This window comes from Dermacentor albipictus, chromosome 5 (assembly GCF_038994185.2).
Source record: "Dermacentor albipictus isolate Rhodes 1998 colony chromosome 5, USDA_Dalb.pri_finalv2, whole genome shotgun sequence".
NCBI classification, from domain to species: domain Eukaryota; kingdom Metazoa; phylum Arthropoda; class Arachnida; order Ixodida; family Ixodidae; genus Dermacentor; species Dermacentor albipictus.
The window spans coordinates 77,100,321-77,115,964 of NC_091825.1; the positions used below are offsets into that span (position 1 = coordinate 77,100,321).

Below are 15,644 nucleotides of genomic sequence, written 5' to 3' on the forward strand. Positions count from 1 at the left end.
CAAAGAAAGGGTTTCAGTCCCGGATCGTAGGCAAGAGTGAGTACCGCTCGTTAAACAATGACATAGGGAGTAGCACCGCTTTCTGTGATAGTAAGTTTCGCGAAAAGGATCTACACACATCTGCCCCAACTGGCACGGAAATTACGCTCACTCTATCGCCAATGTGTCAAGAATAAGTGAATGGGCGCACACTTGAATATATGCGCACTATATACGCACAATAAATGACGGTCTACACCGACAGCGCACGAATGGTCGAAGCTGAACGTTTCGCGACGGTCCACAAGAGTAAACGAGTTGCTAGCGATAATACGTACATCTTTGATACAAGGCATTACAATCTACAAAGCAGCTACGTTTAAAACCTTGTGCGCAGCAAGAACAAATCCATCGTAACTGAACACACCGGCAAGCGATTGGGCAGAAAATAATCAGACATGAACCGCACCGATGAACTTTGCTGAGCCGGAAACGTGACAAGCAGCTGCTTCAACATATTTGCCAAACAACGAACGAAGAGCAAGACACACTAATCCTGATTAAATTCACGAGCGGACAGTTTGCATAGCTTGGAATACGTATTTAGCCCTGCTTTTAGAACAAGCACAATGTATGATGCTCACGCGGTTTGGACATTTAACCAGCTCCGAAGGCGCTTTTGCATCGGCATGTCACCACATGATCAAACATGGCAGCGCTCACGGGATCGCCGCGAAAAGGGTAAGTAGAGGAGGAAAATCCGACGAGCGGTGCGAACTCCAGGTGTCGCGACGTGTCACATGACGATGTTCCGCGTGTGCATCAAGGTTTTGCACACGGGAACACAGTATTGGTCGACATAAAACACGGTAATTGTGGAGTAGGCTACCGGCTACATTGGCCATGTGCGATTATTCTGTACCTTCGAATATCACAGCAGATCAAACATTCTCGAATATTCGATCGAATACTACATTATTCAATATTCCCTTCGGCTCGATTTTCCGAATTTGAATTATTCGAAACGAACGTAATATACGTTTTCTTCCGCATTTAAGCCTCACCCCCAATCACAACATCCCGGAGATAGAAATAAAATAAATTAAGCGTGTATACCTAACGGAATGTAGCTACATGCAACCCCCGATTGCAAAAAGTATCCATTCGCAGATGCACGAATCTCCCGCATCTATATCTTCGGCCAGTCGCTCTGTTGTTCCCACCAATTCGGCGACGCTACATGGTGGCGGAGAGCTTCGCCCTAAAAGTGGCGAATATCACCTCGAGGTGTAGTTTCGTGGCCCGTGCTTCCGTGAAGCAACAACTCAAGTCGGAGCCATTTTAGTGTAATTATCTTTTTGTCAATTTTGCGCTTGAATAACGAAACGGGTTAAGCCCTCATGTCGACAGAAAATATCAAGCTGAATCTGCGCCTCACAGCATAAACTTCCGGCATCTAAAAAACTGGCTGTGGCTTAGCTAAGGTTAAGCCCAGGATGTAAAGCATACTAGCCTTTATTTTAACGCGACAGCGTTAAGGAGCTCGAGTCGCAGAAAAGCCGGTGTCGTCGGCGTCGGCTCAGGCGTGCGGCGCTTGCTCAGGCGCACATTTCGTTGTCGCGCCGAACGCTGCGTTGCTCGACGCTCACCGCGTCCGATGCGGGGCGCGTAGTCGCTGCGCTGTTGCAAAGCCACCTAGAAACAGTCTCTGTAGCACGCCGCAACCTTCGCTTCTCCTTCCAACGAGCAGCTCTGTCTCCAGGAGGCATCTCACCTCGTGAGTGTCTAGCAGAGGCAAGCGCAGCTGCTTATATACCGCCGCGACGGCGCGAGTTGGATTGATTGATTGATTATAAACTTTATTGTTCCACCGAGCTGGGGTGCCCGCCTCTTAACCTACACGTAGGTAGGGGAGAAGGACGAAGCAGTCCCCGCGCGTTGAGGACGGTGAGTCTTCACGGCCTCAACGGCCAGGCGGATTGCTCGACGCTGGTCGTCTTCAGCCTCGCTCTGGAGCAAGGCCTCCCAGGCTTCTCTACTGACAATGTTTTCCTTGGCCCCTGGGGAGCCAGCACACTCCCATATTATGTGGTCTAGCGTACCTTTTTGCTTACAAATTTTGCAGAGGGTGTCGTTATAGTCCCTCGTCTGTGTTAAGTAGATCCAATGTGGTGATGTATAATTGTTTCCCTGGAGGCGTCGCCAAATGCGAACGTCCTCCAGAGAGAGAGACCGATGCGGAGGCGGAAAGATTCTTCTTTCGGCTTTGTAGTGATCGACAATTTCCCTGTACGTGATCATGCCATCTTTTATCCCTGGAACTGGCTGCTCTAGAGTTGCCCGGTGGTAGAGTGCTCGGGCGAGCTCATGAGCGGCTTCGTTGCCTGGGACTTCTTCATGGGCTGGTACCCAAATAAATGTTATGTCCCTCCTGGGAGGGTTTTTGAGTAGAATGTGGAGGGCTTCTTCCGAAATTCTCCCTTTGTTAAAATTTCGGATAGCTAATTTGTTATCGCATAATATTACTCCCGCTTTTGTTCCCGCACAAGCGAGCGCTACTGCAACCTCCTCGGCTGTACAGGCGTCCCTCGTGCACGTGGAGCACGCTATCTTAACGCACCCGTCGCCATCAACCACCGTCGATACCGCAGCCCCGTCTCTGCCGCAAGCGGCGTCCACGTACGCTACGTTATGCACCGGTGTGTCTTTAAGTTTATTTACTAGAGCCTTAGCCCTGTGAGCTCTCCTCTCTTTGTTGTAGATAGGATGCATATTTTTAGGTAGGGGCGCGATTCGGAAGCGCTTACGCACGTCCAACGGAATGTCTTTTTTGTCAGTCGGGGCACCCCTGTCACATTGAATTCCTACCCATTCCATGATTTTTCTTCCTGTTTTAGACTGGCCTAATCTTTCCAACTGAGACACTCGTACTGCCTCAGTGAGTTCAACTAGCGTGTTGTGTACCCCCATTTTGAGGATGAGGTTAAAACACGCTGGCGGGCTAGTTGGTTAGAATCCATGGTAGAGTGTATAAGCGCGACTGGACGCGGACGAAGAAAGAAACAGATACACAGACACTTAAGACACTTAAGACACTTAAGAAACAGATACACACAGTGGCGTAGCAACAGGGGGGGCCGGGGGGCCATGGGCCCCGGGTGCGAGGGGCCAGTGAGGGGGGGGGGGGGGGGGTGTCATATACGTCTGAAGACACCCCTCTTTCCGCCGGTTACACCCGGGGAGTGGGGTGACAGAAGACCTATGGGCCCCGGGTGCCAGACGACCTAGCTACGCCACTGGATACACAGTATCTGTTTCTTTCTTCGTCCGCGTCCAGTCGCGCTTATACACTCTACCATGGATGAGGATGAGGTCTGTCGAGGTCGAGTCTGGGAGCCCTAGGGCTCTCTTAGCGCTCTTCCTAATGATCGCATCTATTTTATCCTTTTCTTCTCGTCTAAACACAAGATACGGTGTGGCATACGCTATACGGCTGGTAATGAAGGCTTGCATGAGTCTGAGGAGGCTGTTCTCTTTGAGGCCCCTGCCTTTTAGTGAAATTCTCCTAAAGATCCCCGTTACCTGAGGCGCGTATCCTTCTAACTTTTTGATTGTCGTGAGGTTGCATCCATTTCTCTGGATATACATGCCCAGAATTCTTATTTCCTCCACCTTGGGAACCTCATTTCCGTTTACGAAAACAGTGATGGGTCTGCTGCTTCCAGCGTGTCTCCTTTGATGTTTTGGCTCAATGATTAACAGCTCCGATTTCTGTGGCGAGCACGCCAAGCTTCTGCTGGCCGCGTACTCTTCCACCATATTCGCCGCTATCTGTAGTTTAAGTTCGATGGCTGCGTCACTCCCACTGTTAACCCAGATGTTGATATCACCCGCGTATATGCTAAATTTAATCGATTTAATCTTATTGAGTTCCGCTGGGAGACCCCTCATCGCTATGTTGAACAGGAAGGGCGAGAGCACTGACCCTTGCGGGGTTCCCTTGCTCCCAAGTGTGATGGGAGGGGATTTTACATCCAGAAATTTTATATTCGCCTCCCTCTGTGACAGAAAGTCTTTGACGTATGCATATACCCTGTGTCCCACACCTACCTCTTCGAGGCCTATCAAGATAGCCTTATGGCTAACGTTGTCAAATGCCTTGGTGAGGTCGAGACCTAGGATCGCCCTGGTGTCAGTTGAGTCGTATCGGTCTAGGATATCATGCTTAAAGGGACACTAAAGGGAAACAATAAATCAGTTTAGACTGACAAAGTATTGTTTGAGAACCCTGCAGGCAGTCATTTCAAGAAAATAGTTTGAATATTAGACGAGAAAATGAAGGTCAAAGTATCAGTATTTGAATTTCGCGCCTAAACGCCAGCGCCGGTACGCCAGCGTGACGTCAGGGATTCCAAAGTTTGTTTTCGCATTTGGGCCGCGTTGGCTGAATAAAGGTTCCCGAAACTTGGCATGTTTAATATTTGGTTCCTTTAGAACACAACGTACCCAATCTGTACCGCTATATATATTTAGTAGGCCCTAGAAGATGCCATCAAAATCCATGACGTCACAGCCCCCAGGTGCGTAAACTTAAGTAGGCGTCGCCACCCGTATTTCGTTCTTGCACTTTTTCTGGCTTACCAAACGTCTTATCGTTGTAAGAGTGGTGTTTTTGGTGTTGTAGAACGGTGATTTACTGATGTAGAAGAAATCACTTTTCACTTTAGTGTCCCTTTAAGTCTGAGCATGACATCTTGTGTACTGAGCCCTGGCCTGAATCCAACCATTTCATGTGGCCAGAGATCATTCTCCTTCATGTACCTGGTCAGTCTCGTTTGAACAACATGCTCCATCAATTTCCCTACACACGAGGTGAGGGAGATTGGTCGCATGTTGTTCAAGCCGGGTATTTTGCCTGGCTTGGGAATAAAGACTACGTCCGCCTGCTTCCATGTTTTTGGGAGTTCTCCTTTCTCCCACACCTGGTTCATAAATTTGGTTAATGCAATGATAGACTCATCGTCTATATTCCTAAGAGCTGTGTTTGTTATCCCGTCCGGGCCGGGGGCCGATCTCTTTCTGAGGTTATTAATCTCTGCTCTAACCTCTGTCGTGGTGATGGGAGCATCGAGATCTGGATTGGGAGGTCCCTCGTAGTCCCTAAACACCTCGCTCTCTGCTTTTCGAAGATATGTCTCTTGGAGCTCGCTAATGAGCTCGTCATCTGTGCCAACAAAGCCATGCCTCGCTCTCACCTGGTTTGTACTAGCTTGTATTTTTGATTTACTAGGGTCGATTAGATGTCTGAGAAGGCTCCATGTTTTGGAGAGACTCATATTGGTTTCCATCTCATCGCACTTGCTGTACCTATTTTGCTCGTTGAGCTTAATCGCATATGTTTCTATTTCTTTGTTGAGTCTGGCTAGTTCGCGCCGGATATTCCTGTTCCATCTTTGTGCCTTGAGTCTTTTCTCCAGATTACTATTTCTGCTCCACATGTTCAGCAGTTTGCTGTCTAGTGCTGGGGGTGCGTCGTCATCCTCTATAGTTGTAGTCGCCTCCTCTATATGCGTTTTAAGGAGGTGTGTCCACTCGTCGATATTGTAGATATCGTCCGGCAGTGAGGCCTCCTTTCTTATCTCTCTGAATTTATCCCACTCCGTTAATTTCGGTTGTTTGATGAGGCGTGTTTTGACGCCTTTTCCTAGCGTGAGCGAAACAAGAAAGTGGTCGCTGCCTAGATTTTGTCCTGTGCTTTTCCATGTTACTGTTCCCGCCATATGGCTTATCGTGAGGTCGGGTGCTGTGTCCCTGGTTATACTGTTGCCTGTGCGCGTAGGGACGCATGGGTCAGTATGTAGAGTAAGCCCTAGCGTTTGTATATCTTCCCATATTCGTCTACCTTTGGGGTCCCTGTATGTATATCCCCATTCTTCGTGAGCCGCGTTGAAGTCTCCCATAATGATGAGAGGTCTCCCATCTGCGGCTCTGAGTGCTTTGCGGAATAAAGTAATGAATCTAATTTTCTTTTGCTTGGGTGTGCTGTACACATTCAGCAGGAATATGCTATCTCTATTTTTCTTCCCTGTGATAATCTCGACGAGATTATCACAGGGAAGAAAAAGCGAGCCTCTGCCTCACAGCGAGCCTCTGCCTCGCTGGGGGAGACATCATGGACAATGGTTGCAATGTTTCGCTTTACGAAGGTGGCTACTCGGCATTTATCCCCCTTGCCGCTGTCAAAGCTTTGGTAACCCGATAATCTAACAGGGGCCTTTCCCGTTTCCTGCACGACTATGGCTACGGGTGCTTCCTGTTGCAGCTCGAGGTATTGTTGCAGCAAAGCTCTTTTCCTCTGGTACCCCCTACAATTCCACTGCCAGAATGTGGAGGCATTTTTCTTAACCGAATTTTTATCCATTTCTATTAAGAATAGCTTCTATGGGGCGCGAGTTAGAGCCCCGTTTCTCCTCTGTCGTGACGTCATGGTGTCACGTGGTCAGCCTTGAAGGCGACGCCGCGAGCAACGGCGCGAGTTGGAGCCCCGTTTCTCCTCTGTCGTGACGTCATGGTGTCACGTGGTAATGAAGGCGACACCGCCGCGCCTGAGGAGCTGGGTTGAGCTCCAGTAATATGCTTCGCATAAAATATTTTTTTCAACCAGTGCTACGAGAACGTCGGGACCACGTGGTGGGGACACCACGGAACACCGTTATTGTATCGCTGCCTTTCGTCGGAGCCACAGCGAAAGTTTTGTTATCGAACGATACTAAACGATGGAGAAAATCGCACGCCATTTCGTCTAATTATCGTCATTCCAGGGAACCCCACTACGCACCGGCCCTTTTTGTCATGAATTTGTCGAATTCACCAAAAGTTGAGTTTTAGCCAGTCGGTAAATTAAGTTGAGTTTCGGTTTCGTTAACTGTTATTGTACGCAGGCTGATCGACATCGCGGCAGCCTCAGCTTCCACATTGGCCAACATGGCGACCGACTGGGAAGAAGTAAAGCGACTTGCAGCTGATTTTCAGCGAGCCCAGCTGAGCACGAGTGTGCAAAGGTGCCGACTCCAATCCAGCAATTCTGAGATCTTGAACATTTTAGTAAAACTCAGTTTCATTGAGTTTTCTTTGTGACACAGCTTCTTGTTCTCTGTTTCGGCAACGCGTGAGTGCCGCGCGGCTCGTTCTCGGTTTGCATATCCTCCTTCCTTGCGATGTGGCAACTGCAGCTTTACTGCTACGTCTTCGCTAATTCTAGGTCGCTGCCTCTGTAGTCTGTTGTTCCTGACTGGTGTGTATATCTGGAAATGCAGGCGTGATTTGCACTCCTGAGGAGTTTCATTTCGTGGGAACGAAGCAGCCAACATATGGTTCACTGAGCTGATAGCCTAATCGGCGCTGTCAACGCAATATTGACGCAGGCACACGTATGCACCGTCCCACTGCGCTCGCGCCGTTGACTTGTCTGTTCATTCACGCAGGCTGTCAGAGAGGAACTGCATCGAAATAGTGAGGAAACTGATTGAACTGAAGCTGATTGACGTCGTCTTCACCAACGATGGCAAGGAGTACATCACCCCCAAGCACCTTCAGAAGGAGATTCTCGACGAGCTTACAGTGGCAGGAGGTGAGCGATGCATGAACGATATCCCTCCCACGTGATCGTCATCGAGCGTGTTTGCTTCAATCGTGATCGAATTGGATGCAATTCGAGTTGCTGTACACGGGCATGTTCAGGCACGCTCGACTTCGAATCTGCTCAACTGCAGTCCCGCTTTGTCACTCATGATCGAAATTTTCTAACGTGATCGACAGGATGCCGCTGGCACGCTCATTGAAGTAGCCAGCACCGCCCAGAGCCATGGCAGCAGATGAGGAACATCCATCGCCATGGTCGGGAGCAGTGCTTGCTAACACTCCCAGGGCTACTCTTGTACACATACACAAATGCCCAATAAAGTGTATGGGAGGATAGCCACATGCGCTACCTCAACGGTAGAGCCCTGCATGTGTAATGTGGAAGATGTGGGTTCAGCTCCCACTTGTGGCAAACTATATTATGCGAAGCATATTACGAGAGCTCAACCCAGCTTCTCAGGCGCGGCGGTGTCGCCTTGAAACCACGTGACACCGTGACGTCACTACAGAGGAGAAGTGGCTTTGGCTCAAGTCTTGCAAGACGGGCTGGGTGGGAATCGAACCAGGGTCTCTGGAGTGTGGGACGGAGACGCTACCACTGAGCCACGAGTACGATGCTTCAAAGCGGTACAAAAGCGCCTCTAGTGAATGCGGTGTTGCCTTAGAAACGAGCTGTTTCTAAGGCGTGCGTCTCTTGCTCAGGCGCACATTTCGTTGCCGCGCCGAACGCTGCTTTGCTCGACGCTCACCGTGTCCAATGCGGGGCGCGTAGTCGCTGCCCTGTAGCCCATTGTCTTACACCCCTTGGCGGGTCGACGGGAACGCTGTCGCGTTCCACTCTTGAAGGCGAAGCAGTAATGCATGAGTTGTTTCTTCGTCTAGCCGAACCAAATATAGCCAAGCAACAGCAGTTCACCAGGCTAAACAGTGGTTCAACAACTAAAATAAAGACTAGTATGCTTCGCATCCTGGGCTTAACCTTACCTAAGCCACAGCCATTTTTTGGCCTGCTTTCATTTCTTTTTTACTTGCCCCTGGCGACATTTCATTTCAAAAGAACAGTTTATTTTCTCTGTGCTTCCTTTGGCCTCATTGTTTGTTGGCCTGCATGTGGTCAAATCTGAAAGACCTTTTGAAACCCATGTTGACCTTTATTACTTTCAGGCACAGTCAAACAGATAAAAGTCAAAGCAACGAAAGAAATTGCTGTGTGCATAATGGCATACATGGAGAATTAGTGCAGCAACAGGCACGGTTTATGTAGTTAGCACTTTGGACATAATTTTTCTGCCCAAATTTGATGCACCCTTGTTTCTTCCGCAGGCCGTATCAACATGGTTGACCTGGCCCACATTCTCAATGTTGACCTCTGTCACGTTGAGGCGAGGTGTGCCGACCTGGTTCGGACTGAGCACAACCTTCAGATTGTTCTGGGACAGCTGATTGACAGGTGAGCCACTGCACTAACAATAGCCCTAGCAACAGAGTCCAGCTGTCAAGTCTTGTGGGGCACAATTCCCTAGAGGACATCTGCATAAAGAAGTTTCCACAGCTGCTTTTGAAATGTTAAGCACTTCAGTATTGCAGTATGCTAGAGGTGGTACTGTCACTTATTGTGGCAATGGAGCACATTTAACAAAAGGAACTGTTACTGATTAGTTCAGGGTTCTTATTCCATTCTGCAATTTTTTTAATGGGGTACTGGCGTTAAATGAAACTGTAACAGAGTTTAAGGGTGTCCTTAGTATTCTTAAATAGTTCTCACTATACTGTACCTAGCGCTGCGCCTACTGTTAGATATACAGTGGAACTGTGAAAATTTCATTTCTGTGTAAATTATTCTTTAAAAAGGCTAACAAGAATCGTTCAGTCTTTCACAAAGTAAACCTGGAACATACCAGGCATTTTCGTTTTCGCAGCACTTGTTTCTGGAAGTGTTTTTTTTTATTTGACAGTAGAGTAACCTAGATATAGAATACTGTCCCCAGCAATCATCGGCTCAGAAGGCAGTGAAGACACTTTTGTGGTTCTTGAGGGCGTCTGGCTTGTGCAAGCGCCTTTGACTTTGAAGTACTATCTGCGCACCTCTCTATACTCCCTCTCTCTCCCTTCCCCCAACGTAGGGTAGCCAACCGTACTCTTGACTGGTTAACATCCCTGCCATCCTTAAATCCCTCTCGCTCTCTTGTTGGCCTTGTGAGATCCAAAGTAATAACTTTTACATATCTTTACATTGCCACACACTTAATAATAAAAAAAGAAGCAACTACAACTGTGTCTTGGTGCATCGGCGCAGAAGGGCAGTGCTTTGAATACCAAATATTTAGAGTCCTAACTTCCAGAGCTTTGCGCAGAATCGAGCTGGATCACCAGCATTGCTTTGTTCTGTGTGAAAGTAGAGCAAATTTAATTACGAAGCTTCTGTGAAGGTCATCTCTGGAACAGCCTGAAGTTGTCTGATGTTTGCTTAATGATTAAACATGTGATAGTAAACACCTAGATTCCTCCGTGGCATAACTGGCAAGTGAAAAATTACTACACTCATCTTCATTTTTTTGACATGCACATTTGCTATGCATGTTCGCAAAGAACACTAAAGCAAGCCAACTTACCGTAGAGTTATATGCAACAGCCTCATTGTTGTCTTTTTCTTGCTGCTTTGCTAATCTCATGACTTGTAAATGCAAGTAGTATTGCAGTGTCGTGACCTTTGAGTGCCAAGAGGTTCTCAAAAAGCCAGAAGGCAAAATTAAAACAGCAGAAAGCTCCAAATTTAGTTGGGGTATCTTTTCATGATGGTCTGCTGAAACATGTTTTTCATTAGACCTGGAGACCTCAGAAATCGGGGGGGCCGTTTAAATAATGGCATTGAATATGCGCCGACTTTTCCTTGCCGAAGCGAGGTGGCATGAAGTAAAAGCCAGTGCCACTATTATTTGGAATGTGCAAGTCGGTCAATGCTGTAAATTATTACTGAACAAACACCTGTGGCTTCAAAGTGTGTCGGAGTGTTTTCCTCACTAAGCCCTCTTTGCGTGTTATTGCACGGTAAATTTACAAAATAGCAAACTCCCGCTTCTCACAAGGCATTGGCTTTGAATCCTACATGTGCTCGGTGTGGCCCTACTATTTCCTTTCCTCGCGTGTTGCAGCTTTCTTCTTTACTATCAATTGTCTTCAACTGCTGTGATATCGCAGGTCCTACCTTGACTCACTCGCCGAAGACATCAATGAGAAGCTTCAGCAAGCAGGCCACATCACCTTTGGGGAGATTACCAAGCAGTACGACTTACCACCAGACTTTCTCGAAAACGTATGTCACTTTTCACCTTGTGTCTTGATTTTGGCTTGTGCATAGAGTACACACATAGAAGTTGTGGTGCTTTCCTGTGTACTCTATATTCTGGTCTTTAGCCAACGCTCGGTAAATAGTCTGCAGGGCTGAACGTTGCTTGAATTGTTGCCTACCCTGAATTAAGGCCTTTTAAGAGCTTGGTGTGTTCGCTTATTGTTTTGCCATGGTAAAAAAAAAGTATTGGGTAATTTGTACATCATTTTTCTCCTCAGAGCCCAGACTAGAGAGAATTTTCAATAAACACTTCAAGCCTTTTCAGAAAATTTGCCTTAGGTACTTAGTCTGCAGCCACGGAAATCTGCACTGTATGGAATTTTAACCCTTAAGCAACTGTAATTTGCAAAATATAGACCAAGAATGTGTGGCATACATGCAATCAAGCCTTTATCTTCCGAACTTTAGTAGAACACAATACTAAATTTTGTGAATTCTTCACACACCCATAGACCACTTTCATAGCCACGCGTTTCTCCCCTCAAAACCACAAAGCTACACAAGGAGCATGATTCACTTTCGTACTGTGACACTATACAAACTAAACTTTGTTGTTTTGCATTGACATCTCCTCTTGCATGATAACAGAAAGTGATAGAAGGGCTGCTAGGCTAGTGTCCTACACTCTGACATCCGCCAGCTGTTGCAGTTATTGCAGAATCCAATACTAAGTCTTGCGTTCTGCCACCAGAGCACACGGGGAAGCATAAAAGTACAGTGCTAAACAAGAAGAATATGTTTTTGCACACGTTGATATGTCCAACCTATCGTTACGATTTAGTTGGGGCACACATCTATCCATAACTTCTAGTACACCCTACCCATTCTGTCTCCATGGGTCTTTTGTCATTTTACCGGTGCGCCAGTGTTCCCTGTCTCACTGATATTGCAAGCACTGCGGCTGATTGATGGCAGTTTTGGCCATGTTTTGTTGTCGGCCTACTGTGCAATTCATAGCCCGGAACGGAGAATGCAAGGCAGGTTGTCGTCACTGAGGTAAGCAACACCTGACGTGGTTCTTTGAAAATAGTGACGATCATGCACTCTTAGTTTTATAAAAACATACTGTTTTTCCTCCTGCCATGTCATGCCTTAGAGCTGTAGTTAGAGAGCAGAAGAGATCGATTATTTTTCGCTGTGTCTCTGAGTAGAAAGCTTGCAAAGCAATTAAATCACATTGCACAACACATTTCACTTCGGTCAGTAGCCGAGTTTATGCCTGCGTTCCCTCGGGATTATTGTTAACGCAACATGAATAAAGCACAGTGCACCACTCTGGGCAGAATAAAAGTGCCTCTCATTGCCCTTTACAACAGACAAGACAGCAGGAACTCTGGGGTGGGGCTCAAGAAGTTGAGACTTTGCCTCATATCCATATCGGACACTGGTGATGACTGTTTCTTATGCTGTTCAGGTGATCCACTCACGGCTGGGAACGGTGATTCGAGGCCAGGCTGATCCACATGACAGCCGGCACATATTCACCGATGCCTACCTCACCAGGCACAAGTACCGAGTCCGAGGCGCGCTCTCAGCGGCCATCAGGTGAGCACTTCTTGTTTGCCGATCCACGTTATCACCGAAGATATCATGAGTTCGACCCTCAATAATAACAGGCGGATTTAATTAATAACGTGTATGAAAAGGTAAATCGAAAATGTTTCTTGTCTACTTCAGAATGTAATGAATATATGCTTCCAACGAATATCAGGTATAATGAAGGCACTTTCATGTGAAATGCAACTTCAAAATAGTGATTTCCCTCTGTGGTAGGTGTGTCAGGGAAGATTTTCAATGAGTAGATTGTCAAACACAGCAGAGATGACTGAGACAATATCTTTACTTTTGTCAGTTGCTCGTTTTCGCTGACAGGCATCCGGATTCGTGTCATACAGTTGAACCCATTTTTAACAGTATTCAAGTGCCTAGAAAATCCTATTGTTATAACTTATAAGTGCTATACTAACTGGATTGCACAAAAAAGCAGAAGGGACAAGCATTCACACATTTTATTTGAACAGAAAGAACCACAGTCGAACCCACTCATAGCATTAGCTTTTAACAATACACGAATGTAACAATGAGAAGCTACCCACCCCCAACTATTGTGTGCATTCTATGGTAAAATAAACTGCTTACTACAATGCTCCCATGTTGTGTTATTGGTTTTATTAAATAAATCGGACTGCTGGGTGTCTGCGCCGAAAAGAATAGTAGCCCGACATCCAGGAAAAAAGAAAAAAAGAAAGTAAAGCCTGTTCCATGCAGTGAAAGCTGTAAAAAAAAAAGAAAAGCTGGGGGGTGGGTATTGCAAGGATTTTGTGTTCTCTTTCCTTCTGGAGCACAAATCCTGTAGCTAGATGTAATTGCTACAACCAATAATGCGGTATGGGATTAATGTAGTAAGCTGTTTATTTTACCATAGACCATATACTGAAGTTGATGGTGCATTGGCTGCTCCTTGTTGTATCCAATAGGTTGTTAAAGCGGTGTTGTTACAAGTGAGTTCGACTGTAATACCTAGTACTAACTTGATAGATTCATTAAATATAATTATCTAATAAACTTCATTATTATAACAGTGGAGTACCTGTGATTATGCCACTAACGCCAGCCAGCTTGCAAAGCATTCGTATTTGCTAGAAATCCTGTGGCTAGCACCTGTTGAGGAAATTGTGTACCCAGTTAAATGTCTTGCAGCTAATAATAGTTTTCCACATTGCAATTACCTGCTGCAGTTCTTTCTGCAGTAATTTGGAGCAATTCCATTAGCTTTCTTTTGTGTATGTGTGTTCAGGCAGTCAGAACTGAAAGACAACAGAGTTTTTTTAGAAATTACAGCGATCTTGACATAGAAAAAAGTTTTACTGTATTAAAGCATGTTAAAAGGCTAAATATAACAGGACATTAAGCAATTTGCCGTTGAATCAGTGAGTGGTGCCATTCATGGCAAACACTGAAAAAGTAAATGACCACTGCCTCTTCATATGATTCAAAATATATGAAGTTGTGAGTATTTTATGCTATAGTGATTTGGTTCATAATTTGGTATCTGGCAAATGCTCTACTCCTAAGCAGCACAACCCACGCTGGAAGTGAACTTAGAAATTGCATGTGAGTAGTTCAGTCGAATCTTGTTAATTCAAACATTAGGTTTATTTGAACTGACGCCGTCGACCTGTCAAATTTATGTGTATTGCAACGGGCGAAAACGCCCGGTAATTGGAACGTACTGCACTCCGACAATGCTCTCAGCAGCGTGCCAAATCACAGGGCAGCGCCTCCGGCCAGCATTCCTCTGACCCCTCCATAAAGGAAGAGCTTAGGAGAGGCTCTTCAACATCGCTCGCTAAGAAAAAAGAAAACCGTGGTGGAAATTAGTGTGCGGGCATGTGCATCACCGATTACTTCTGTCTGTGATGGGTTAGTGACTTGTCTTAGTGTTGCGGCACCGCCATGTACTCCATAGATTCAACGTATGAGGACGTCTGAAATTTCGGACGCAAAAAACCGCGGTGCAATTGTCCAGACTTTTTGCCGTCACCGCATGTCCGAAACGGCATTAATCGAAGCCACCGCCATGTTGAATATCGCACCGCCTCGAGCCGGCGCTCTTGCTCGCAGATTCGCTGACAGCCATAGCCGCACCTCTGCAACGCTAGGCCTAGCTACTTCGACGTTCGTCGCCAAGGTCCTTGCTGTTCGGTGCCGTGTTTTTCATTGAAACAATTCGCTGCTGTTAGCAATGGCACCGGCTCCGCCTTTATAATCCTCGCCAATGGCTTCGGAGCGCGGAAAGCATGGCGCCTTGCATGATGTTGGTTCCCGAAAGTCAACTCCCCCCCCCTCAAGGTAGCAGTCATACGTGGTGAAGCATACCAAAAGTTTAAAGCGGCAGTTGTCACGGGACAAGGTGTGTTTTTTGTATAATTACATGCCTGTGCACCCGCCGTCTCCTATCGCAGTACAGGCACCGATCCGCCTAATAACTGACTGTAATTTGTAAATGCGTGTGAATAAATTTTCTTGAACTTCCCACTCGTGTGTTAGCTAAGTGTACAGGGGCCACCGCAGGTAAGTCCGCCATTCAGTTAGCTTCCTTTAATTCGAACTTCTTTTATTTCGAACAGATTTTCGGGCCCCTTCGAGTACGAATTATCGAGATTCGACTGTACAGTGAATTGTGCAGCTCTTAGCAGCTCAGGGCCATTGTTTTGCCCTGCTTGCAGTAGATGCCACAATACACACTGTGAGCTAAGTTTATTATGCCAGTCTGCTATGAAGCTATTATACTTTACGGTAGACTTCCAATAATTTGACTCAGGTTAATTTGATATTTTTGTTAATTCGATCCCACCTGAACGTTCTGGCTAAGGCCCATGCATTTCTATGGGCTCATACTTTCGTTATTTCTATTCTAAAATTGACCTTGGCTGAATGATTAAAACTTACCAGTTGGCATGCACTTGCTTGACTCATATGGTGACTCCAACATTGAGCCCTTTAGTGGCAGCATGTCCCGCTGGATCGTTGGGAACAGTGAATGCATTGAACGCATGTCAGCTCCTGTAGAAAAACCTATTTTCGGCCTGCCCTAGGAAGATTTTCAAGTAATAACGGTAACTCACACTGTTGGATTATGGTACTTACCAGATTCTAACCTTCTTTTTTTCCT

The 15,644-nt window shown here is 46.5% G+C and overlaps 1 protein-coding gene across 2 annotated transcripts in view; it reads left to right on the plus strand.

Moving 5' to 3' along the window:
• The first annotated feature begins 673 nt into the window (after positions 1-673).
• Positions 674-15,644, plus strand: part of Ufl1 (UFM1 specific ligase 1) — a 49,579-nt gene continuing 34,608 nt past the window's right edge. For both annotated transcript variants that reach the window (XM_070538457.1, XM_070538458.1), the window contains exons 1-6: positions 674-720; positions 6,921-7,040; positions 7,464-7,609; positions 8,944-9,070; positions 10,819-10,933; positions 12,384-12,514. In XM_070538457.1, the coding sequence (XP_070394558.1) occupies positions 689-720; positions 6,921-7,040; positions 7,464-7,609; positions 8,944-9,070; positions 10,819-10,933; positions 12,384-12,514 (671 nt within the window). In that variant the 5' untranslated portion in view covers positions 674-688. The remainder of the gene's footprint in view (positions 721-6,920; positions 7,041-7,463; positions 7,610-8,943; positions 9,071-10,818; positions 10,934-12,383; positions 12,515-15,644) is intronic.